The 27,082-nt window shown below is 42.2% G+C and overlaps 1 protein-coding gene across 18 annotated transcripts in view; it reads right to left on the bottom strand.

The window, feature by feature from the left end:
* Positions 1-2,210: 2,210 nt before the first annotated feature.
* The window catches only part of Adam22 (ADAM metallopeptidase domain 22), a 254,860-nt gene continuing 229,988 nt past the window's right edge, over positions 2,211-27,082 (bottom strand). For 2 of the 18 annotated variants that reach the window (XM_039108561.1, XM_063286646.1), the window contains 7 exons: positions 24,615-24,809; positions 22,249-22,349; positions 21,880-21,946; positions 19,514-19,618; positions 15,971-16,000; positions 11,769-11,892; positions 2,211-8,555 (listed from right to left, as the gene is read on the bottom strand). In XM_039108561.1, coding sequence (XP_038964489.1) covers positions 8,535-8,555; positions 11,769-11,892; positions 15,971-16,000; positions 19,514-19,618; positions 21,880-21,946; positions 22,249-22,349; positions 24,615-24,809 — 643 coding nt within the window. In that variant the 3' untranslated portion in view covers positions 2,211-8,534. Of the gene's footprint in view, positions 8,556-11,768; positions 11,893-15,970; positions 16,001-17,322; positions 17,410-19,513; positions 19,619-20,828; positions 21,709-21,879; positions 21,947-22,248; positions 22,350-24,614; positions 24,810-27,082 lie in introns of all 18 variants that reach the window. The other 16 variants (XM_039108563.1, XM_039108567.2, XM_063286647.1 and 13 more) reach the window with 16 other exon arrangements.

Raw genomic sequence — 27,082 nt, 5'->3', positions numbered from 1 at the left:
CTCCCTGGGGCCTCAAGTCTCTCACTGAGGCCAGACCAGGCAGTCCTCTGCTGTGTATGTGTCGGGGGGCCTCCTATCAGCTGGTGTATGCTGCCTGGTTGGTGGCTCAGTGTCTGAGAAATATGGGGGTCCAGGTTAGTTGAGACTGCTGGTCCTCCTACAGGGCCGCCCTCCTCCTCAACTTCTTCCAGCTTTTCCCTAATTTGACCACAAGGGTCCCCAGCTTCTGTCCACTGGTTGGGTGTAAATATCTGTATCCAACTCAGCTGCTTGTTGGGTCTTTAAGAGGGCTGTCATTCTAGGCCCTTTTTTGGGAGCACACCATAGCATCAGTAATGGTGTCAGGCCTTGGGCCTCCTCTTGAGCTGGATCCCACTTTGGGCCTGTTGCTGGACCTCCTTTTCCTCAGGCTCCTCTCCATTTTATCCCTGCAGGTTTTCTTAGACAAGAACAATTCTGGGTCGGAGTTTTGGACTGTGAGATGGCAACCCCATCCCCCCCCCCCCACTTGGTGCCATGTGTGGAGGTGGACTCTACAAGTCCCCTCTCCCCACTATAGGGCCTTCATCTAAGGTCCCTCCCTCTGAGTCCTATAAGTCCTAATGTATATTTCAGCTGCCCTGCCACTTGAATAAGCCCCAAATTGTGCTACTTAGCTCTTGGTTCTGAATTTGAATATATCCTCAAGTATGATACACTGTGTTTTGTTTACATTGTTACTCATGTTTTAACAGCCAATGGTGAAAGGCAAGTCTTCGTGTGCCCTCTCCGCTTTCATTTCCTCCTGAATGAATTGGATTTATGCTTCATCTTACCTGCAGAGTTAGAAAACTCCCTCCCTTGATGACCGCACTACACCCTGCCCTCTCTGTCATGTCACAGGGCTCCATTACTATAGATGCCCATCCGTCCCCTCAATGTTGCTTGCTTCTGATGTTGGGCTGCTTCATTCTCTGCTTACGGGGCATCGCCTCACTTCCTTCTCCTTGCCTCTTGCTCTCTCACTGCCTGGTACTTGGTTCTGTCGCCCAGGCTGGCCTCACCCTCACTGTTGCCCTCCTCTTTTAGCTTCTTGAGGAAGCCACCACACCTGGCCTTATCATGTTTCTTTTTTCTTTTTAAAAAAGATTTATTATTTATTATTGCCTACATGCATACCTGCAGGCCAGAAGAGGACACCAGATCTCATTACAGATGGTTGTGAGCCACCATGTGGTTGCTGGGAATTGAACTCAGGACCTCTGGAAGAGCAGTCGGTGCTCTTAACCTCTGAGCCATCTCTCCAGCCCCCTTATCATTTCTTTTAAACAGGTTCTTCGTGTTTGGGGTTTTGTTTTTCCAGTTAAAGCGTATAACTGGAGCGCAGTAATCTGTGAGCTCACATAGCCCATTTCAGTACTGTTTTTCTTTGGAGATGCGGGCTTTAGTTCTTATCACATCAGGTGATTACATGGTTTGTAAAGAACTCTTGGCACACTGCACACTTCCGCAACAATGTAGCAGATAGAGGCCTGGAGCAGCCTAGGAACTGCTGCCACACATTCGCACCACACGGTTACTAGATTAAAAGGCTCTAGCTCTTCCCACCGTAACACAATACACAAATGGTAATGTCAGTCCTGAGGTGACATGTCAGTTAAGCCTTTTGGTGTTTTTTTTTTCCAGATTGCTTTGCTCATCCGGTGCATTACTGTTTCAGGGTTGATACAACAAATTATATGATTAAAGTACTTTAGAAACAAGGGGTGGAGCTATATACAAATCACCAATTTTTAATATAATAAATGTATGGGCTTTTCTCAGTGATCCCGTGAGTCTTCACCTATGCAGACCAAAGGACAAGGAACTACAAATGCCACCATAATGACTGATACCTCAAATGGCTGCTTGGGCAAGATAAAAAGACCAGGGGTGACCAGTTTCAGATAGTAAACCCTCGAACCCAAAACAAACCCACGGAAGACTCAGGCTTTAGGAGGCGGCAAAGGTGCAGCCCTGAGCTATTGGGGGTAAAAAAAAAAAGAGTTAAACTTTATTAGGGCAGGAGGGAATTCCGGAGACAAGTCCTTTGCTTCCTCATTGGAGAAACTGTCCTACCAATGGAACACTAGTTTTTCTCTTGTCTCTTCAGCAACTAGCAGAACAGAACCATCTGGCAGCTTCTCGGAGACAATGTCCACTTAAGAAAAAAGACGAAAGAGAGCCATGCATCAAAATAACAGAAATCTTTTATTGAAAGTCACTTAGTCGATGTTACAGTGAGAGTAACATAGAAAACTCCGTTGTCTTATTAGCTTCAGAAGTGAACACTAATAAAGTTGTGCGAGAAATTTTAATCTTGAGTTACAGTGACCTTTTAAAAACAGAAAGGCTTTTGATTCACCTACAATATGAGAACAAGTTTGTAACTTAAACAGCCATAAAACAAATCACGCCTGCTCATGAAAGCAATCGTCGTTTACACTTCTGTTGGTGATCACCAAAACCCAGTGAACTTTAAAATAGCGTAAGAGCTGGAAGTGCGTGCAGAGTAGCAGAGAGGAGGTTTGAATGATGCAGATCTAAGTATATACACGTGAGTACCCAGTTACCCAAAGTGAACCACACTGATGCTATTCACAGGTCCGCATGGGGTGGTTTCTATCATCTACAGATGGCCATCACCCCTCGGGGGCCGTGAACCTGGGAAACATTGGCAGAGACCTAATGCAGACTAACGTATGAACAGCTTTCGTTAGGTGAAATGTGAAGTTTCTGAAAACTGTCTTTGGGAAATGCCTGTTTGGAGGGGCAAGTCTTCCAACAATTTGAAGGAGGAATAATTAATAATAATAATAAATAATAATAATTAATAATGCTGTTATCCAGAAGGAACCTTTTGCTAAGCACTTTGCAGTTAGTGTTAAAAAGAAAAGTTTTCCATAAAACAAAAAAGATTTTGGGTTATTTGTAGACGTTAAAAAGACGAGCTATAGAATCACAGTTTGATATTGTGCTGGATTAAAAAGGAAAAGTGGGGTTTCAAATCAGGCAGTGATACACGTGTATAATTTAACAGGAACCCTTGTGTTACTTCTAAGTGTCTGAATTCATTTCAGCACTTTCTGGATTGTGTTAGCTGATAAAACTTAGCACCGCTATATTTAAAGACTTGGGATATTTTCATTATTTTAAAACTCAACGATCAAAACAAACCATGACCCAAAATGTTGTAAGTTGAATGCAGGATGTGCATACACATGCATCTTCATACATGTCGGGGAGACTAGCTCATGAACATAGAAACTGGTGGCCAAAGACTCCTTTGTCTCACTGTATGCCTTTTCGTAAAATGAAACAATAAAATGCATTTTGCTTGAATTTGATCCCACAGGCTACCTACTGCTTCTGAAGCCCCTCCCAGTATGACACAGGTCTGTGAACAATGCAAGGGACACCAGACAGTAAAATACTTCCAAAGCAAGACTACAAAAAACTGCAAAGCCCATGTGTGCTCTTGGCAGCAGTAGTTCCCTGCAGCATAGCTGGTGACCTTCCTGAGTCCTCTGCACGCTTTGTGTGGGATGGCCACTGTGCTCCTAGGCTGGGATGAAATGACCCAGGATCTCTCAAAACTCTGTGCTGCTTATTAACTTCCTGAGATTTATACCCTGAGAGCCATCTCTTAGTGACTTTCCAAGGTGCACAATCAGACCAGCATATTGAAAGGAAATGAAAGACAACCTCCCCCGCTCTGTGTTCCTGTGGTTCTCCCAATTCTCATTTTAGCCCGAGAAGGTCCTGTTCTGTATGATAGGGGATGCTTCTGATCAAGAGGAAAAGTGCTGCACAGATCCCGAACAGGGAACTTTGGGAGTAGGAAGGTTCTCGATGCAGCCATCCAATATAATAGCCATGGATTTGAAGGACAGAACCAATAATGGTCCGATAAAAGTTTTGATTTTCAGCTGCCGGACTTTAGGTGCTCCATGTTGAGGACCAGAAAACCATGAGTAAAATAGGCATGGAAATACTACCTTCTGCTCTCCAAGTCTGGGACAATTTTGTTCTGTACCTGCAGCTGTGCTAGGGAAACTCTTTGAGCTGAAAGTGTCTGTCCTGAAGAGCATATGCTGTAAGCCAAGTGCCAACAGGGAGCGGCCAAGGCACTTTTACCGCACGCTGCTCACACACAGCCAGATGGACTCCTGCCTCAGCTCTTCTCACAAACGTCAACTGAGTTCTCTGCAATACAATAAGGCGAGTCTAGAACCCCAGTCCCCTGTGCTCCCACACCCAGAGAAAGGACCCTGCCTCTGAAGTCAGCGTAGTCTTAACTATCCCACAGGAAGAAACTCAGTACTTGAGCCCCCCAATTAGGCCCTCTTCTACAGAAATGTCAGCTTTTCACACAGAGCTAGTAGAATAAGAATGAAAAATTAGATTTGACTGCCTTTGAGGCAGGGGGTGGGGAGGGAAGGGAAGCAGGTGACAGCTATAGAAGAAAACAAAACAGACAAGGAGGAGCATAAGACGTAGAGAATGTGCTGCTAATGGGAGTCCAAGTGTCTCAGTGCTCAAGCAAACTTGCCACTGCTCAGATGAATGCTTCAAACATGGCAGCCAATAGCAGCAGCCAGCGGTGCCCTGCGTGGCTGTGCAGCTAGGCCTGGCTTCTCCTTCCTCCCATCAGTTCCAGACTCTGTCCCCTTCTCTTTATGCGCTGCAACCTGCCAAACAGCCTTCCCTTCCTTTGCATCTAAGTAAGATTAAAAAGTAATCTCATCTTCAGAGCAGGGCTTCTCTAAAGCACTGTCTAGACCTAAGGTTAAGATGGGACTATAGGGCAACAGAAAACTCACAGAGTGAAGTGGACAAACTGAAATTTGCAAGAAGCAAGTAGAGGTATCACACTTTGCCTGGCTTAAGGGTACAAAAAGAAAAAAAAAAAGAAGAAGAAGAAGACAAAGTCTGAAAAGGGCAACAGGTAGAGTCACTACAGAAAGTCTGAAGTCTAGGGCAAAAGGCAGAATGAAGTCAGGCAGATACGCAAGGTGTTTAACAGAGGGAAAGCATGTGGATCTGTGCTGGAAAACACAGCCATCTTCCACTCCCCATCCATGCCCGCGGAGGACAGAGAATATTTAATTTTATCTTCACACTGGCTTCTTTTAGACATGCCACCAATCTCTCATGCATGAAGACTACATTGGACTGACCTGTGCAAACGTTATTCTAAAAGCCTTGTGGAGCCAGGAGGAGATGTGAAAAGAGCACCCCTCTTACCTGCTAAGACAACATCCTAAGCCCTGGTTTCCTATCCCCAGTAATGTTTGCTGGGTAACTGTGAAGAGGTTACTTGTCAGTTAGCATCTAAGTAGGGGCCTGGGGTGATTGGCTTTTGTTCTTCAAAGCCAGGCACTGCAGAACACTAAGAAATTTCATGCCGCCCCATCTCAGCAGCACGGATTTCCCTCTGCAGACTGTGCATGAGTCATCTTCTATCTCGCTTATTCCGGGGGAAGACTTGCATCTAAGGAAAGTGCCCGGGAAGAGTGAATCTGGCCAGTTCATTCTTTAAGGATTCTGCTACTGCAGGCCTCCCCTGCTAACACAGTGCAAAGACTTGGATGTTCCTTTTCATTGGAACAGAAATGATCTGCTTAATGGGACATCTCCGGCATCCGGGCTATCTGCAGTCCTATTTGATGCCGAGATCATGAGAAAGAGAAACGACATCCAATGAACACATCGCTTTCTTCTCTGTGTAGTGATGACCCCACACCACACTGGGAAGTACGAATATTAGTCGCACGATTCAAACCACCGTGGAGCCTCAAAGTTCCTCTTCAAAATACACATTTGAGGATGAAATAGTCACTGTGCTTGGGTTTGATTCCACAGGTCTACTCTGTCTACCTCAGTGAATGCAGTCACGTGTAGTTAAATGGAATGACGCATACTTCTCGAGGCTACCCATCAAGACTAAAGTCTGTGAATTCCACAAACAACTCTAAGAATGCTCAGACATGGAAGACAGAGACCCAGATTAGAACACTAAAGCCGTTACATTTCTAAAATCACTCTGCGAGTTAAGCAAAGCCTTTTCCTCCTGTTTCATCTGAAGATGATTACAAGCCGGAGCAACCGTTTCTCCCCAAAGGCACATGATAATGATATTGATTTTCAATCATAACTCCAGGTGAAAGCAACTGAGAAGGTAAGGAAAGACCAGTAGGTAGACAGATAACCAGCTCACTGGCTAACCATTTGTGAATTCTTTCAGGTTAGAGCTTATCTAACGAACTATTAACTACACGGCATATTTACATGAGGCACCTTTCATTCGAAGCTATATAAACTTTTTTCTTCTGTAGCCAAAATAAACCTTATATTACATTAGCCTTTTATACACTCGATACCAAGAAACATTCAGTGCACATTTGAAGTGTTCTTGTCCAAAAGTCACTTCATTTTGCTACATCTTTTTCATCCGTCATCTGTCTGTCCTTCCGTCCTTACCTTAAGCTATGTGGAGACATTGTTCAACACTCATCCATGCCTTTATCTGAGACTGCTTTATTGAGCCATCGGCAACCTATATCTTTGCCTGTCATGGAAAATGGTTTTTCACTGTTTAATTTTGCCTGATTAAATTGGTTTCCTAACACCTTCAGAGTGTTTTAGAAGAGTGGACCATTGCAAAAGACATGAGCTGAATATACCACTGCCTTCTAGCCTGTCCCTTCAGTTTGGGTATCTAGGACAATTCTACACAGAGTTGGAACAAATTGTGTCCCTGGACGCATCTGGAAGAAATCAAATGTAGAGTCCATTTCTGAGTTCTTGTCTGATGATTTCATTCCTCACATAAAACAGCAAGAAGAAGAGGGAAATCAGAAGAGTGTTCCGTAGGAGGTCACGTGACTGGGCCTCCCAACCTCAGATCTCATTAGAGGGACTTTCTTTTTGCATTGAACACTGAACATTGCATTGAAACAGGTATTAATGTTTCGTTGTAAATGACAAGATTTCACATAAAATACTCATTTTTTTTCTAGTGAATCAAAGGTTATAGGGCCCAAAACACAGGCTCTTTCCTCTGCGGGCTTATGGTTACCTTTGCAGTCACTGCCTCTGTGTAGCTTTACTTAATTTTTTTATGCCTTGTTCAGGCTTCCGTACACCATCTTGTTCAAAGCCAGACAGAACAACCTGCTGGGATTTACACCCTAGTGATGAAACATGTTAAAATTGTGGAAGCAAGTCATTCCTTTCACATATAAGAATGGCTAAAAGGATTCTGTCAAGGAACCCAAACTTCAGACCAGACAAGCCTCAGGCCTTGGTCAAGAGGGAACGCTCTACTCTGTGCTCCATGTCTTTGGTACATCTTGCCAATCACAGAAGACACTTTCTGGAGAGAAGGGGACTCCATGACCTCCAGGTAAGATTAGTTGATATGCCCTGGTACTGGTTGAGAACAGCTACTGTGACAGGCACCATGTGTCTTAGATATGGAGTGGATGGGCTGGCAGAATCCCAGAGAGCCTGTCGGCTCCAGGGTGTCCTGGAGCGGCATGGCTACCTCACATCTGGACTCTTCCTTCGGCAAGATGCAGAGGCTAGAAGTTTGAGCATTTGGATGTCTTGCTCAAGAAAACCTCTTCCAGACTGTACACACTTTGAAAAGGGAAATTGCACGTTTTAGACAAACACCGGTTGGGGAGAGATACTCTTACAGCACTGACCACTCTATTTACAATATCATCCACTTATACTTCGAAGACACTGGATGGAGGACAGCGATAGGATCGTGACTGACTGTTTGTAGGCATTTGGCAAAAAATACACTTACGGTTAACAGTTACTTCTTAAGTTTTAAAAATGTTTACATATGTACAGTCGTCCCTGTATGCTAATATAAATATGAAAAGTAAAAAAAAATAAAAATACATGTTTAAAGGTAGCATATGGGATATTGGCTTCTGGAAGCTTTACAGTCCTGCGGTCCTGCAGAAGAGTCCTATATGCCTCAGCCCCTGCATGCTAGTTTCTATTAGGAGAGGTTGTTTCCTTGCATATGGAAAACGATAAACAGAAGCTTCATGCATACGGGCGTTACTGCTTGCAATGAGGATGTGATTCAGAATGCTCAGTTCTGAATCCACTTCTGTCCCCTCGGGAAAACCTGCTAACGTTGGGTCGTGTGGGTTAGTTTTATTGATGGTCTACATATTTCTGCCATGCAGATTATCAATTAACATATCAATGCCAGGCCATAAATGGTTCCATGTTGCAGCGTGACGTTCCAGTAATTCTCTTTACCATTTGGTTAAACCTTAAGCCAATGACAAAAAAAAAGAAAAAGAAAAGAAAAAGAAAAAGAAAGTATGCTATCCAGGTATGACCCGTGGCTTCCTCTCCTCTGGCATCGCAAGAGGGTCTTGAAATCGTCCGAAAAGCAGATGCAGATTTGCAGTGATTGTGGGTGGCTGGGTTTCTATAAAAGTAGAAGTAAACAGTTTCGATGTGTCACATGTAAACAGTTGTTCTTAAATGGATGTCTCCCACAGCTGCAAACAGAGGAGAGCAGAGTCATGTACCGTAATAGCAGAAAGTAGCCTCTTTAAGCTATGAAGGATTCCAAGGGTATATAAGTAATTACGGTGCGTGTCCTTATTTAATAAGTGGATAAAAGAAATACACAAACTTGGAACTCTCTCCTGAACCTGACAGGAATATTCCCTTCCTTGTGTGTGTGTGCTGGGTGCGTGCACACAGGCATGTGTGCATACGCCCATGCATGAGCAGGCTAGATGAAAGCTTTGGGTATTTTATTTTAGTGTCCCCTACCTTACTGCCTTGAGACAGGGTATCAGGTGAACTACTAGAATCTACCTCTCTGGCCCTCACTGCTGGCTCCAAGGTACACGCAACTATGCTCAGCTTTTTATGTGGAGTTTGGGGATTCAAATTCAGGCCTGCGTGAGCCCGCAGCAAATTCCTTGCTCAATGAACCACCTCCCAGCTCCCATATCAACTGTTCTAGTGACCAACCAGCCAGCAAACAAAGAAAAACCCAAAAAACAAAGCACGAAAACAAACCTCTCACAGCCTCATCTCACGGTACTTAAAAATTAGAGTAAACATTACATACTGAAGTACAGAATTTTTAAATATTATTTTTAAGCTTTTTCTTATTGTACTCAGTATATTGCCAACCAGAATATTGGTTCTCAATCACAGCTGTGTGGTTACGTGGGGGAAATTGTGTGTGTGTGTGTGTGTGTGTGTGTGTGTGTGTGTGTGTGTGTTATACGTGTACATGTTCATGTCTGTGCACATGCCTTTGCATGTCTGTGCTTGTAAGATGGGAGGTCAATGTCAAGCACCTTTTCCCAAGATTCTACGTCATGTTTTTAAGATGGAGTTTCTGAACATGGGTCTCGTGGATTTGGCAGGACTAGCTGGCCAGCAAGCTCCAGGAATCCTCCTGCCTCTGACTCCTCACTACCAGGATTACAGGCATGTACCACACTACCTGGCCTTTTACATGGGGACTGGGGATTTGACCTAAGGTCAAATGTGATTGAGAACCAGTATTCTAGTTGGCAATATACTGGGTACAATAAAAAAAAAAGGCAGCTTAAAAATATTTAAAGATTTTGTGCAGCAAGCAGGTTACCCGCTGAAACATTTCCTCAGTCCTAATCTGCGAAAGTTTTTTTTTTTTTTAATTTATTTGCTCTGGTAGCACATCTCGCCGACTAAATCAAAATCTCACTGGGAGGGTTAAACTATTTTGAAGCTCTTCAGACAATTCCCATGCACACCAAGGCTTCTCCATCCCCCCTCTCCAAACACCACTTCTTATTTGTATAGACTTTTGGTTAAGAGTTATCTGTCCAGCTTTTTAGTTATTCTCATTCTCTGTTTCTCTGTCTCTCTGTCTCTGTCCCCCGCCCCGTGTGTGTGTGTGTGTGTGTGTGTGTGTGTGTGTGTGTGTGTGTGTGTGTCTGTGTGTGTGACTGACCCTGGGTTGGTCAAGGAAAAATACAAAAAGCCCACATTACCTTAAACCCCGTGATTTTGATTCAGGGTCTACACAGCTCTAAAACACCTTCATACATGAACAAGTTTAGAAACTCAGAACCCTGTGCTGAATAAATCTATGGAGGCTACAAATGCTTCCTCCCCCCCTTTTCATATTTTTCCCCATAGGAGCAATGTCAGAACGTAACTGGCCATCGGAAGGGAGGCACTGAATGTCAGGGGTTGTGCTATTCGGTTCTTGATTTCATCGGGAGCTCTAGAGGCTGGTGTGATCCTGTGAACTCTATCCCAAATGTCACAAAACCAATGCATGGAGGGAATGCTGTGAGACTGAGGCACACTGACAAAGACGTACAAGAGACCACAGATTTATATAAGGTCTCTGCTAAGTTCCATTTTTATCGTGTGGATGATTCTCTCCATGTCTGTTTTAAATTTGGCTTTCTGGCTGCCCCTACAGAGGACTGGAGTTTGGATCCAGAACCCACGTGAGGCAGCTCACAACTGTCTGTGACTCCAGCTCAAGGGGTTTTAATGAAGTCCTCTTCTGGCCCAGGGACCCACGCCCGCATGCACACACCCTCACGGACACACACAATCAAAAATAGTTAAGATAAACCATGTTAAAATTTGGCTTTTCTGGAGGAGGAGAGTATGTCTCAGCTAGATCATGTTTTTAAAAGCAAGGTAACAACAGGGCCCTGGGACTAAATCCTTACCACAAAATAAGTTAATGCTGTTAAATTTCACCATACCCTTTGCAGTATTCTTTCAGTATTACAGGTTTTTCAAATACCTTTCCCTTACATCTAAATTCTACCCCTGGAACTGTTGGAACATGGGCAAGAGAATGACCCACGGTAAAGAATGCCTTGGGGAACTATGTGAGAAACTCCAGGGTAAAAAGAAGGAGGGCCTTTTACCTCAGGTGCGCTTTGATCCTGGATTGTTCTGGGCTGTGATGCCATGCCCCCAGTGACAAACATTTACATTAAATGTATAAGACACATTTATTCGTGGTGGATTCAGAGCACAGCTATAGAGCCCAATCTGCACTGTATCCCGAATCTGAAAGTAGCCTCCTGCCTTGCTTTCTCGGAGCATCTCTCACACAAGGCATTGTCCACCATGGGTCATTTGATTGACAGAGTTCCAACAGGTACCAAACCAGTGATCCAGTGTTCTGCCATAGGTTCCTATCTCTGAACGCCTATTGAATTGTAATAGCCTAGTGAAAGGCCTGAGCAATCAAACTGGCTTTGGCGAGGGAACTAATTCACTTTGTCTTTAGAATTCTAAGGCAGGGGTATTAAAAGGAATTAAAAAAGAAAAAAAAACTCATAAAGCAAATACATCTCCCTTTTTTTTTCAAACCTAGAGTTGAGTAAAGCAAAAATGAAAAATAAAGACATTATGAGGTAATAGGCTGGGTGTGGTGGCATACGCCTTAATCCCAGCACTCAGGAGGCAGAGGCAAGAGGATCTCTTGAGTTTGAGGCCGCCTGGTCTACATACAGAGACAGTTCCAAGATAGCCAGGGCTACACAGAAAAACCTGGTCTCAAACACACACACACACACACACACACACACACACACACACACACACACACAACAACAAACCGAAAAAAACCCTCAAAAAAACCAAACAAATAAAAAACGGAGGAATGGACAAAATGTAAGCTCAAGATGCCAACAACACCCAAGTATAAAGCGCGCGGAGTTGCTGTATACCCTGGCACTCTGTCGGTTCACCGTCTTCTCCTCATCCGGAAGCGGGGGCATCGGGTATGGGTATTTTCTGCTGGAGGCAATAGACCCAGTTGATGAAGAAGGAGACTTGGCAGGTGACAGGGTCCTGAGGTGTTGAGAATATAAGAAATAAATGTCATGTCACGCCTGGTATCATTCCACATCTCTAAAGCGAAGCATCTGTACACAGCAAAGCTTTAACTACCTGGGGGTACAACTGCCATTCTGAAGCCAGAATGCTGTGGTTTTTAGCACACCCGTGGAATTGGTAGCTAATTTAACTGTCAGCTACACAGACTCATTCTTTTAAACTACAAAGCCAGTAATGAAATGAAGTTTCATTTACAGTAAACAGTTAACATGGAAGGGGGATATTCTAAGAGCTCATAACTAAATTAATTCATAAGTCGATTTTATTTTACTACTTAAAATGCTTCTCTGGGCACAATAACGTCAAACAGAACCTTGAAAGTCCAACCATGGTTATGTTCATTGGATGCAAAGTCGAACTCTAGTTTACACGAAACTCATGCATTCAGAGGCCAGTGTGTTAGTTGTGAAGAACAAAGGAAAATACAGGTTGTAATAATAAATTAGTAAACATGCAAGCAGGAAGGAGTGCAGAGTGCCAGCCGAACAAAGTCTGATGAGAACATACAAAAATGGTCTACTTCATCCCTAAATCAGCATTTCCGGGAAAGCCGCGGTCTTACGTTTCCGTGGTCTGGCGCTTCTATTGCAACTGTAGTATTTGTGACTGTGCTGAGAGCACACTAGGAGGGACTTGTCTGCTCCCAGCTTGTGTGTGAGAGTTAGAAAGGAAAACCACTGAGCTGACTGTGCCACTACATTCTCACCCAAGTCCTCCTCTGTGTGACTGGGTCAGCCTCACACTGCGGTGATTAGATTGGGTCCTGGACAGGGAAAGGCTCCCCTCGCTTTCAAACTAATTCTCATTTTTATAAGATGCAGAATTCAATCGAACACTTGTGAACACTTTTTCCTATACACTCTGAGGTCCAGGTAAACATTCTTAATTGATTTTAAAAACCAAGAGCAGCCCCGCTCACTTTTAATCCTTAACTCCTAATGCTTCTTCTGTTTTTGAAAATTATTCAGGACAGCTCCCTGTCAGAAACTGCTGGAAGGTGGTCAGGCAGGCAGCTGCTTGGGCCTCTCTTATGCTGGTGATCTCCACATTGGTATGGTAAAAGTGGGGAACTAAGAGTAATAAGACTTTGATTTCAGTTCTATCAGAGCAACATACTCTGTGTGTCTGTGTATGTGTGCATGTATGTGTGCATGTGTGTGTGTATATGTCTGTGTGTGTCTGTGTATGTGTGTGTATCGGTGTATATGTGCATGTATGTGTCTGTGTGCATGTGTTTGTGTGTCTGTGTGTGTCTCTGTGTGTGTGTGTGTCTGTGTATGTCTCTATGTGTGTCTGTGGTGTGTCTGTGTATGTCTCTGTCTCTCTGTCTCTCTCTCTCTCTTTCTGTATACATATGTGAAGATGTGCATGTGCACATAAGTACATGACCACAGTGTCTGCTGTGATGCTGTGTATGTAGGACAGATATCAACCTCCACAGTTCCTCTCAGGCACAATCTCCACATCTTTTGAGATCGTGTCTTACAGGCCTAGAGCTAGGCTGCTTGGCCTTTCCTGTCTCCCAAGAACTGGGCTTACAAACACAGGGCACCATTTCTAGCTTTTTTATATGGGTTCTTGGGACAGAACACAAATAGCACATAAAGTATGCTACCAACTGAGCTATTCCCCAAGCTCCTGCTATATGCTTTTATAATTTAAAAACTAAATAATTTTTTAAGTGTATTAAAAGTTAGGATTCAATGTGTATGAGTATAAAACTTGCATTGACATACTTCTAAAATGGACCCAATGCAGCTTTTTAGCCAAATCATTGTGAGATTTAAAAGAATCTATGTTTAGGAAAAATTTCAGATACACAAACCAAATCTTTTTTATTCTAAGGTCATAGCAACAAAGTCCTCATTTTAGTTTGCTACAGTAGGTGCAAGTATGTATGTGTGTGTGCGTGCGTGCGTGCGTGCGTGCGTGCGTGCGTGTGTGTGTGTATGTGTGTGTGTGCGTGCGTACATGCATGCGTGTGTGCATGCCTGTGTCCGCTGAGTACCCAGCAATGTTCTTAAATATCTCTCCATGGGCACAAACAATAGTAATTAAAAGAAAAGAAAGTGAAGTATTCTTCAGAAGCCCACAGAAATGGCTCTAAATGGCTTCTCACTGCAGAACTTGGGGTAATTTATACTTAGACCCTAAGGGGAAGGAGAGAAACCAAGCAGGACATCCTTAGTGGTGAAAAGACAGGAAACAGATTCAGGTGGGTAGAAAGAGACCAGAGCAGGAATCAAAATAAAAGGAGAGAACAAGACAGGGTCAGTTAGGTTAGGGAAAATAAAGTGACAATCTATCACAACCACCCAAGGGAGACATTGGAGTCTAATCCTGCTTTCGCTTAGCCAAGTGTCAGCTAAGCTCATTCACTTACAAAGCAACCTGGATTTTGGGTTAAGTATTAGCTATTTATCCTCAAGATATTTTCTAAAACCATAATAACTACACCAGGAACACCACAGAATTGTGTAACAAAGGTGTGCTTGTGTGTCAATGAACCGTGGTGCTCTTTGGGAATGTATCAAAGGTCTGTGCTTCCAGCCTGCAAAGCTAACTTTACAGTAATCTGCTCCTAGAAGGATTTAAGTGTCCTCAGCCGGGATCTAAACCTCCATAACCTCTACAAGTTGACAGGAATCACACAGAAATCACACAGGGATCAGATGTGGGAGTCAGAGCCAAGCCCAGCACTGCTGCTGACTTTCATCAGCTACGTTACCCTTGGGTAACTCCTTGTAGCCCAGGTTTCTCCATCCACAGAAGAAGCCAAGGATGCCTACAACCAGTAAGCTGAGAAATAGGTGTATGGTAGGCATTTGACACCTTAGTTTCTACAGTTCCCGTACCTGGTTAATGTGGTTTTCATAGATCATAAGAATGGAATAAAAAATGCTGATGAAATACATAATCAATTAGGTAGCCCTCAAGAGCATGACTATCACCTGGGGACTTGAAAGGTGGTGTCCCCAGTGGTACTGCTCCCAGAATCAGGGGCGGTGAGCCAATGCCTGCTCTTTGATTTTATCTGTACTTTCTGAGTGAGTGGCCTGGATGCCCACAGAGTACGGTTAGGGCAAGCACTGTCATAGGAGAGCTAGGAGCATGACTGAAGCTCTCCTGTAGGCTTTGCCAACATGTAGCTCATGGATAGTACATTTCTATCAGTAACTATTATTTTGGACCTGTTCGTGGCAGTCACCAACTCTCCGCTACAGTTTGGTAAGAATATCACAAATCCAACCCCGCATGGGTGATTAAGAAGGTGACCTTTGCCCTCAGCTGTGGCTTGCCAGGAGAGCTCAAGTACAGGTTGGTGAATCCAAGCCTAGGTGTGAACGCACTGAACACAAGGGAGCATTGGTTTGGGTGGGGAGCTGGGTGGAATCCTCTCTACTGTGTCGGAATCATGGTGCTCAGGGATTGGACTTAATTATTTACCACTGCTACCACAATTTAGAGCTGATCTCCGAGTGTTCCAAACAAAACCCTTATTAATAAAAAAATAATAATAATAAAAAAGGACAGTTAAGTCCCAACTGTCCACTGAGGTTTACCAAACAAAAATATAGATTTTTTTTTTCATAGCAAGTTCCTAATGTGACAGCTCATATTAAAAGATGAGACAAAGGAACCGTCTAACACTGCCCTCGCAGCTTGGCTCGTGCAACCAGGGGTGCAGAAGCATTTCCCCATCCAAATGGTGCTCAGTCATGCAGCTTCTGGGCAGACTCGGGGGACCGGCTTCAAGAAATGGGGGCTCTCTTTGAGTTACATCAACGTCTCAGTTCAACCAGGGGAGGTGAATAGACTCTTCCGGGGTACCATTTAACAAATCACTCCTGTAGAAATGCTAAGTCAATTTAGAAATAAAAGTCCTAACCTATGTAGGACAAAGCTCATCCGGATTTGAGTCCATGAATGGTACAAATTATAATCTGCCCACAAGCCTGATAAAGAGAAAGGGGGAGGGGGGATGGGACTGCAGGTGAAGCCTAGATTCCAAATAACATCAAAATCGTCTTACCTGTTTTCTTGATGTTGGCCATCTTGGGTGCTACATGTGAAGGTGGGATGTTTGAATGTGAGTGTATGTATCTGAGGTTCAGTGTGGAGGAAGTGTTGGGTAAGCAGAGGATAGGGAAGGAGAGGAAGATGGGCTATAAAAGCAGGATATATTTTTGTGAGCAGGCAGGAGTTATGCTGTCCTTGGGGTATATGCAAAAGTCATGGATCAAATTAAAATGCAGGTAGGTCTAATCATTTTCTCAAACTATATATGACTAAACTAAATGGTACACTGGAAGAGAAAGTCCACCTTATATGGTCCTGACAGCACATTTTCATATCCATTTAGTGCTGACCCAAGTTGTGGCATAAGTTACATGAATTGAAATTGTACTCAGAAGAGGTTAAAAAAAAAAAACCCAAGTCTTTTTCTTCTTTGCATTAGATTCCACAAAATAGTCAGATGTAAAGTGGACGTCTATGGCTGGGGAATCACTTACGTTATGAAGGGTTGGGGAAATGACACAGAGGGGTCTAGGAGAGTTTGAAATATAAGCTTTGGGAAACTGAGGAAAGTGGCTAGTTTTTAGAACGTAGGAAGCTGCCATTGTTAGTCAAGAGTGTTTTCTATCTGCTTCCTGCTTCTGGAGCATAAAAATGTTCCCCACTGCTTGGTTGAGAAGTCATAAGGGACTCTTCCCAGCACAACCCTCACTGCTAGCACATGGCTCTACAGGACAAAGAAAGCTCAACTCGCTACATGTTATGATCAATATGATCACTGTACTATATGATCAATAATATTGCAACCATTTTCCAGTTTGATCAAATCATTGTTTCTGCCAGAAATAACATCCCAGTTCAGTTTCTTTGCACGTTTTCCCTTGCGTTTTTCTACGCACTCCTATGCACTCTTTGATAATAAGCAGAAAAAAATATATTATGAAACTTTGAGATTATGGCAATTAAATCATTGAGGTTAATAGTGCTTATTTATTAGTGAAAGGTATGTTTCATGCCCATAGAACACTACATAGCATAAAATGAAGAGAAAGCTACTTAAAAAAAGAAGCTCAAGAAGCTGACAGGGCAGGGACATGCACTAAATGGCAACCCTTTCAAATGGCTTCATTTGAAATATTCGGAAGAGAACTAGACTCGCTCAAGGAAGCCAAATGCATCAAAAGGTAGCAAAATGAATGCGGCTCCTTTCTACCTACAGGAACTCACATTAGGAGATGAGAGAGAGAGAGAGAGAGAGAGAGAGAGAGAGAGAGAGAGAGAGAGAGAGAGAAGAGAGGAACACCAGGCACACTACAGTACTTATATGTGCTGGGAGAGTGTAAAGGGGGAGATAAAATTAATTTATACCTAAAGTACGGTCCTTCAGTGTTTCTATTCACATCTTCTACCCACTTAGCTACATTATAGTCTCTTTTGAACCATGGGTTTAAATACCTGCAGAGAGCAATGGAAGGAACAAAGAAAGCAGAACAAGATAGAAAAATCTGAAAACACAGAGCACAAGCTTGGCCAGGATGTTTTCACCCTCCAAATGCAAGCAGCTATGGCAGATAAACCAGGATGGACACCGGGTGACTACGGGGCAGGCCACACAGTGGCACAGAAGTAATCTCAGCTACAAGACGCGAGGCGTTCATCCATCGCGTAGTTCATTTGTAGGAAAGCCTCTTCCAGCGGCTTCCTACCGTGAGTGAGAAACTCCATTTCAGTCACTCTGTTACCAGAAGTCCCATTCGCCCACCTCAGAAGCGGCTTTTTTCTAGGCCGCCACACAATCGGCTCCTTGCTTTTCAAATATTGGTGCCTTTTGAAAACATTCAGGACAGCTGCAATTCCAATCTGGTATTTAGGCACGTGAAACCTCAATACAATTTAAAGGAGCCATGTTCCCTTTATAGGTTACAATTGTTTTTTTTTTTTTGTTTTTTGTTTTTCACAAGACCACTGTTTTTCCCTCTGTAACAGAGTCAAAGCAGGAATCAACTTGAAGTGCTCTCCCACTGGCTTCTGGAAGAAACAGGAGGTGTCCTGCAGCGTGATCCTGGAGTCCCCAAGCACACTAACTGCAGTTCCAGTGGACCTCCATGATCTCGGATGAGGTTTAATGATTTAATGGAAGCACCAAGGTTCCCTCCTCCTCTTTGTGCACTCCAGACTAAAATGTTCATGGTTGCATTGAGAAATGGCCCTCAGAAGCTGCTTTCCAAAAGAATGACTGCTAGAGAGCAATGCTAGCACCTCCCTGACAGATCAGGCAGCAGCTCCCACAGGGTGACCATGCAAATCTCAAAGGCAGTAAAACTGGAGGTATAGTTGTTGTTTCCCCGCAGAGTTCCTTGACTTTTTTTTGCGGAGCTAACCAAAGCACATCCCCTTTTGATTTGCCCTTATGAAACCATGAGTTTGACCACTGAGCCCCGGAAGAATTTGGAGGTTTTACTGGGATTTCTCACTTTAAAAGATGTGACGCCCACGTGCTGTTTCTGTAAGATTTATGTGAAGGTCCAGTCTCCATCAGACTTATTTGGAAATAAGTCCGGTAGAATCATGAAGCATTAATTTCTTGCTAAGATTTCTCTCCTTCACATTCAGTCTCTGAGTTATTTATAAATATACCTAAACCCAAACTACTATATTTCCAGTTATTTTTCAAAATCAGGCTATTTCTCCACAGCCAATTCCCTTATTTTTAGCCATCAAGAAGATACTCTATAAAAACAAAACAAAACAAAACAACGACGACAAAAAGATTCCACCCTGAAAGAAGGGTTCTGTTGATTTTCAGGCTTATAAGACCATTTTTGCGACAGCGTGTCTCTGGATTTGGGAGGAGCTCACGTTCGTTTCACCTTTGGCACAGCCATTGCCAGCTTGCACTTTCCACAGAGGCAGCCAATTAAAACTTGCATGAACATTTCCACTGAGACTCGGAGCAGAAAGTCAAAAGAGCAAGTGCCATAGATGCTAAAGTGAACGGCCTCGGAATAGCTCTAGGAAAGCTCATGCAGACATCATCAGGTGAAAAAACACTGCCACACAGCAAAGTCAGTTTCCCACAGGCAGGAAGCAGCTTCCTGGGGGAAACCTTTGTTCCTTTCACTGACAATCTTCAGAACTCAAAGGACAAGTGTTATGATCCATGGAAGTTCTGAACACCTAAGCTGACTTACACTTGACCGACTGTTACCTCTGCTTCAGGCCTGTGCTACAGAGAGCTCTGGGGGGTCCTGCCATGGTAGCTAGAAGGATGGGCCTTTATAAGACTACAGTCAACCTGCCTACGTGGCTTGATTTAGCGTGGCTCGTTAGTGCAACATGCAAAAAGAAAAAAAAATGCATTGGACAGGCTAGGAGAACCTCTTCGTGTTCTCCAGGATGGAAAGCCAGACGAAAATCAGCTGGTGCTGACTGGGCCAGGAGTACCACTGAGCAGATTATGGGGGCTCAGTCAAAGATCAAATGACCCTGCTCTCAGCCAAGGAAGGGACTTGGAAGGATTAAGTGGCAGCCCAGCAAGAGGGGGCAGGTGGAGACTGACCTGTGATCCAGACTCCCTGTCTGGGGGCTGTCAGAGCCCCCTGGGCTTATGCCTGGGGATGTCTGGGCGAGGGAGTGCCCAGGCTCAGGTGCTTGGGGCTCCCTCCTGTAAAAACACAATATATAATACAAAGACTAAGCCAAAAAAAATTTATATCATGCACAACGACATGGAAGACGAGAAATCTTTGAGTGGGAAAGCAGTGTAACCGTGGGGACATTTAGTGTTTTATTTATAAGTTTACGGAGCATGCGTTTGGGGTGCGTGTTTTAATTCAGGCCCCATTTTTCATCATCCTTTTGGATGATGTGGTACTGAAGGGGATGATGAAATAACAGATCTGAAACAGTCCTTATTATGGAAAAGAAAAAGGATATGCTTCCTGTGGTGACGGTGGTTCTGCTCCTAGTACGCTCACATAAATGATAGTGTTCTATGATAACCAAGTTGTATGTCTCACATGTGCAAAGTATAAAGGTTGCTAAGATAAGTCTTGGTATGTGGTGCATCAGAACGCCATATCTTTCCTCTCTCTGTCTGTGGTGTGTATGTGTGTGTGTGTGTGTGTGTGTGTGTGTGTGTGTGCGCGCGCGCGCGCGCGCCTGTGTGTGGCTGTATAGACAGTTCCCATATAAGAAAGCTTCATAAACTTGGCTCCAATTAATTAATATGAGTCATGCAGTCAAATTCAGAAAATTCTGAAAAATGAGGCAACTTTCTTCCTCATGAGAAACTTCTATTACACTTTCACACTAAGTATCAGAACTTTAATTATATCCCAGGCAAGATTTCTTGAGTGGAACCTGTAATACTATAATTTTGTCATGAGATGAGTGGAGTTCTATGTATTTAAAAAAAAATGACTGCCCTAGAAAACATATGAATATTGTTGGATACCAAATGTTCTCTGGGTCTTGAACTCACAGCTTTAATACAATGCTGAACTTTTCTTTGAAACTTAGAGTTGTCAAAATCTGTCTATAGAAATACTGTTAGAACCCTGGACGTACACAAAGGAGGCTGCATAGAACACCTTACAGTTGCATCTGCGATCTGCGATTGGGATGAGCTAAGGAGCCCTCTTACCACGTGGCTTCATGCAAACCAAACCAAACAACATTCCAGGAAGAGTTTATCTGCAGTGAGCCCTAAAGCACTCAAGCGCCTTGGGAATGCATTAGATAAACTCTAAGTAGATTAGTTATTTGTGATGGAGTTCTAAAATGCCATTCTGGACCATGCAATGGTATCACTTGAAATTGCTATTATTTCTAAGGTAAAAGTATCCTCTAATAAATGTTGATAAGCCACTTACAAGACATTACCATTCAGGTGGAAGGTCCACATGTCAGGGTAATGTTATTATTCCTAGACTGAAAAGGGCAGGGCATATGATGGGAAAGCTAACATGAGTGTCTAGGAAACAGTTAACAAACACCTGCTATTAGATTTTCTTAAGTAATACAGAGATCCTGAGAATATTAACTACCACTAGAGTGAGACATGAACAGAAAATTCTAGGTGCCTTGGAAACAGCAGGGGTAATCACTCGTAGGGGGCGAGGTCAGTGGACAGAAAACTAAGGGTGAGCTTCACCCTATGGAGGGGGATAAGGGTTTGTGGATTCTGTTTTGCTTGCACTTTCTTAAGTGAAGAAAGAAACAACACCAAAAAACGGCATCATGCTTATTTCATTATAAAGGACTTTAAGTGTTACTTTCACCACCACCCCCCCCCCCGCCAGCCCCTTAAAAATGTGGCTATCATTTAACACCTGAAAATGATTCAGATGGAGAGCAAGTTTAGGTAGATGGCCTTTCATATGTCCTCAGGAGGACAACTTAGAAGGGAAGCTCGTTCCATTAGTCTGAGAGAATGCTTAGAGAGCAGCCATGGAGACCTCAGAGTGGTGGCTTCAGACTGTGAGCACTGGCAAGTTCTAATACGGTGAGGGGTCTCCGTAATGCTTCCGGGGAATAGGAAGGGTGACCCTTTGAGATGGCTGGGCCCCAGTGATGAGAAGAAAGGAAAGCTATAATAATTCCTTTCAAAGGAAACCAAAAATAAAACAAACAAACAAATAAACAAACAAAAAAAAAATACACCACAATGGCAGGTGACTGGAGGGAAAGCCCGCAGCAAGGGTGAGACCCCACTATCAGTGAATATTGGTACGGGCACAGTTGCGGAGACGCCTATGTAAAAGAGAAAAGCCAAGGTTAATTTTTATAGGGTAAAGAGAAATAAAAAGACAAAACCAAGTCCAGAGGCATGGTAGGCAATGCTTTGACTCTCTGACTAGTTAACAGTCCACACTAAACACACAGACCCTTCAAACGCCTTTCCCATTAAAAGGTACAACTTACTCAGTTGAATTAGAGCGAGGTCTGAATCTTTTCCCTCTGATCTTCTTTTTGTTGCCTCCCACGTTACCTGACAGAAAGAAAAAAAAAGCATTTACAGCTAAATATTCATATACAATAGGTGTTTTATGCCTTACCGTATGGTATTTGGAGAGGGTGTAGTTTGTAACCAGCATTTGCCTCAGAATGTGGGCCTCTCATGCTTCCTGTCTACTTTTTCCCATCAAGGAAACGTCAAAGAAAAACAAAAGCGAACAGCTGCTCCCTCGTGCTAACTCTTTGCTGGGAGGAGAGCTGAACTGCTTATGGGAAAGAATACTTTTTTATAGGTCCCCAAAATACAGGTCTTAGATTTTGAACTCTGTTCACTACCTTGCCAGGAATTACTTCGGGGTCTCCCATTTTCACAGATGTCTGAAATATGTTTTGTGTCTGGAATCCTTTCACTCCAAGAATGAGAGAGTCCATTTGACCTGAAATTAGAAGTGTTTACATATTGTTCAAAAAATACATCAGATAAATGTTCTGGAAGCACTAAGCAAAACTTCTGAGCATTACTGTACATTAAAATAAATAAAAAATAAATAAATCTGAAATGAAAGAATGAGGAAAACATGAGGGTCTTCATGAAGAAGGCAGAGTTACACGACATTCAATTTAAGAAAAGTCAAATACAATGGAACCCCATTACAATAGTCATAAATGAGAAAGTATCCGGATAAGCTGCAAGCCAATTTACACTCTCCAGAACACAGCAACCGCAGAGCGAATTCTGCGAGTATTACACTTACATAACCCCAGTGGCAGGGTTATAATGGGGTACCACCATAGATGTTTCTTAATTGTAAAGCAATGATTTCCATTCAAATATCATGAGAGCATGGACTTTTAAGAGATTACATGAAATTTGCTCAACTGAACCTCGTTGACTTTATTAAAGTAATATACTGCTTGAATTAACAAAATTATTATCTGAGAGATGGTATTTTTTTAAACGAATATGCTCCCGATGAACATAACTGTCTGGTAACTGAAATGAATCAGATATTTATCGCGGAGACATCTCTCACAAAGCCCATGCACCATTGAGCCCTTCTGCTATGTCTATCCTACCATTATTAAACAGGCTAACTGTAAGAATGAAGTCAACACACCTACCTTACACCATAAGGAAAAAGAATTGTGACAAGCATAGCCTGAAGCCTACTACTTTGACATGCTTTTGACAGACTATACATCAGAACCTATAGTAATATTTTCCAAACTCTGGGGATCACCACAGTGCATCTTAAATCTCCTTTAGGAACTGTGGAGCATAACATGAGGCTTAAGCCACGTTCCCGAGAAACATTCTGGTTACTTACTAATAACAGCAACCGGAAAAGGGCTGTTCTGACCACAAGCAGACAGAACTTGGCACAGCTAACATATCTACCTTCCCGTGTTGGAACTTTTTCAACCTAATTTTCTAATTACAAAGTAATTCGTATTTGGTACAAATGGCCAATGAGTGTCCTTGGAACCCACTGATTCCTTCACTTCTTCCTTTTATTCAATTTAAAAATCTGTACTTGACCAAGAAAAATACTTATATTAGAGAGTGCTTGTAGATATTCTGTCATCTTCTTAGCCAACAAGTCCTTACTAACAAATCGAAAGAGTAGTTTTTATACTCTATAAAGCGTATGCTATAGGATACATTTCCAGACTCAAAGGCAGCACTACGTTTGCTTTGAGTTTAGTTGTCTAAGGAAATGTACGTAAGAAAGTTCTTAGTGATTCACCCTTCATATTCAGAGTCTACAAAGACTGAGTACCAGGGAGACACTGCTTTATAGACTCTACGGAGACTATCAGAAGAGACCGTGCTGCCTTTCAATAAACTAGTTCCTTCAATGTGCCCAGAGTTGAGCGAATCATCTGAAAGTTTTTCTCCAGCCTTTACACCTCAATGGAAACTTCACATTCTTTTTCTATAAGAATATTTTAGTTCCCTTTAATGCGAAGGCAGGTCCCACCCCGTGAAACCTCCGATTTAGTTTTTCCTAATCATTTACTGTCAACTGATTAGACAGCATGCAGACTTTTAAAAGGTGTCAGACATCTTAAGATGCTAGAACAAGAAAATATCATTAGAGTTTGAGACATAAATAATATAGTAATCCCACTTACACAATCATAAGACTCGGGCAACTATAAGTCGTCCTTAATTTTTCAACTAAGATGAAAGTTATAAAGTCAACATTGCAGGAAAATCATAATATTAAAGTAGATGATTCACAAAGAAGCAATCGTTTTTCACAGCAAGCTTAGCTTTGAAATTACAAAATTAAACACTATTCGATACAGCACTTATATTACCAATTTATCTTAATTGCCTTTATTGAAGCGTGACAGCACCCTTTTTCTTTGACGACCAAGCATGACATAAAGCTCACCGTGTAAAAATATTTTCAATGCCATGTTCATTTCTTGAGCCATGTGCAACATGACGGGGGGAAAAACCCTGGGGTTTCTCCGTGGATTTAGAGTCGTTTTTACTTCGTTTCAATCCTGTGGCCTGATTTTTCTTTTTTTCTTTTTTTTCTTTTTTTCTTTTTTTCTTTTTCTTTTTCTTTTTTTTTTTTTTTTTTTTTTGGTATGATCTGGTCCTGAGCATATGACATTTTGAAGTAGGGTAATCAAAGAACAAGGGATACTATTTTAACATTCAAGAAAGAAGGAAGAAGTAGTCAAACCTGCTGCAAAATAATGAAATGTTCTGACTAATGGAATAATGTGTGATGGAGCAGGTGGAAATCTGAAAATGCGACAGAAAAGCAGACCTCTTCTTAGAACTAGATGCTGAGTCTGCGCTGCCTCCAGGAGGAAAGTCGCTATAAAAAGAGTCGCCATCTCCAGGCTTTTTTACATAATCTCCCTGGGGTAACTGTCTAAGGCATAATAAACATTTCAAAGTCAGAAAACAGGACACACACATGAACACAGACATATACAAATATTATTTCAAGAAAAGGGGAGGGAGGGAAGGAGGGAGGGATAATGGTCTACATGATCAAATCTATAACACATGAGGTCATTAATAAACACGACAAGTTCAACTCATTCCGGCTGTGGAGATCAGAAATGTAATCATGGAGACTTTGTAGGTTGGGTGAACAAAGCCTTTTTTTCCCCCCAGGAGAAATATGGAAAGATGAGTTATTTTCAACACGACCTCATTCTACCTGGAGATGTTAATCTATAACAGCTTCTGTCTTTTAAAATGATGTTGAAGATGTGTTTCCACATTCCTTGCTCAAATAAAACACGTTTTTTTTGTTCCCTAAATGTGATGAATAAATTCTTCATCACTTGAAATGCTTGATGGCTATAACCTTAATTCGGTTTCTGTGGCTTACTGGCATTCTATAATTAAATCCAAATCAAATTTAATTAGAATTTGGTGTTCAGTTTGTAGCTTCGTTATTTAAAGGGAGTTTAAATGAGTCAAATTTGAATCAAAACTATAACTTTATACCAGACAGCAGAATGTGTGAAGGAATGTATTAGAGGAAGAAAGGGTTAAAAAGTAGCTGAGCTCCTTGGAGGACTATGGAAAAGCATCTCTGACAGATGGTGGCCACAGTGGACAATCTCCACCATAGCAGGAGGGAAAGACAGGGCCATCTGGTTAACCTGTGCTGCAGAAATTTAAGCCACTTGTCTCATTCTAAATGAGTCAAGAAGTCTCACTACATTTCCTATAGGAACTGGAAAGACATATTCAATGTCCCCCAGACAATTGAATCACAGCCAATCAAATCACTTAATGCACGGCCTCAAAGAGCCAAGTGTCTCCAAATCTTGACCACTTTCGCTCATGCTATAGATGGAGGTGTCGAAAGCTAGGAACAAACTAAGGATTTCTGACCGATGCATGCCACTAAGTCTCCAACGACAGTTCCTAAGTCCCTAAGTCCCTTTCCCATTCAATCTCTGTTAGTTACCCTGACTGTCTGCAGATACTAAGTCTTAAACCTCAAAACCCCTTTTCAGACATTCCCTTGATTATTTTGATTCCTAAGGAGTTGAAATGTTAAAATGCTTAGTTGCTTCTGACTAAACATCCTATCCTAGATCGTTTGCATAACTTGGGTAACTTATATGCATATATTACAAGTCTGGAAAATATTGCTCAGTTGATATGAATAAAGCATATATTTTAGTTTCACTGTGTGACTTTTTTTTTCTAGATCTCCATATATTAATTAAAGGAAAAATTTTCACTGTTCTCTAAAACTAGCCCAACCTTGACTGACAGAGGTGTCATCAAAATAATGGAATCGGATGTTAAGTTAGAAACGTCCCAGTTTAATATAGTCCTGGGATACTTCTTCCTTTGCCATTCTGGCCACACTGTAAAAGTGACTTCACCCTAAAAGTCCCTCGAATGCTGGTATTGCCTCTTAGTGGCTGCCTTAAGGAATGGAAGTAACTTCCCTTCTGGTAAATGCCAGCAACAGATGATCAATTTCCTCACGGCCTTTAAAGGGCCTTGGATATCCTGCTGTCTGAACATTTATTCTTTCTACAGTAGTCATTATATTTTAGTAGAATACAACTTCTTGCTTTAGTGAGGAGAGAGAATACCAGGCTCTTGTGATCCATAAAATAACATTTGCTATGAAAAATCACAGAAAGCCAACCTCAGGAGTTCCTGAAATTGTGCTTCCTATCCAGTTGTTGACCTAATTTTATGGCTTTTGTCTCAAAATTCTTAGTGCTTTTATGTTTCCCAACTTGGGTCATGAAAATAAATATTGGGCCTGACAAGTGCTAAGTTTTCAAATGGGAAAATTCCTGTGTATTTATTATACCATATACAAATATTTTAGACACATACATGTTTATATAAATAATTAACAAAATAAAAGATGCTTTGTAATGAATTCTTTCTCCTCAAAAAAAAGTTAACCTTTCCTATAATAATTACAAGGTGCCTGTTTTTTCTCTGTACAACCTCTAGGTTGAACTGATATGCCTCATTAAATAACATTTTTAAAGGAATTTCTATTTGCTGATACAAGGAAATACACCCATAAGTTAATGACTTTGAGTAGGCAGACTATGCAATATTACTACTTCCCTGCATCTACCACTTAAACTTACTGACTGGTTTTATTCTATTTCAGAGAACAACGTGTTTATAATGATAAACCAGCTG

The sequence above is a fragment of the Rattus norvegicus genome, chromosome 4 (assembly GCF_036323735.1).
Source record: "Rattus norvegicus strain BN/NHsdMcwi chromosome 4, GRCr8, whole genome shotgun sequence".
NCBI classification, from domain to species: domain Eukaryota; kingdom Metazoa; phylum Chordata; class Mammalia; order Rodentia; family Muridae; genus Rattus; species Rattus norvegicus.
The sequence above is the reverse complement of the archived record's forward strand: the minus strand, read 5'-3'. Positions and strand labels throughout refer to the sequence as shown.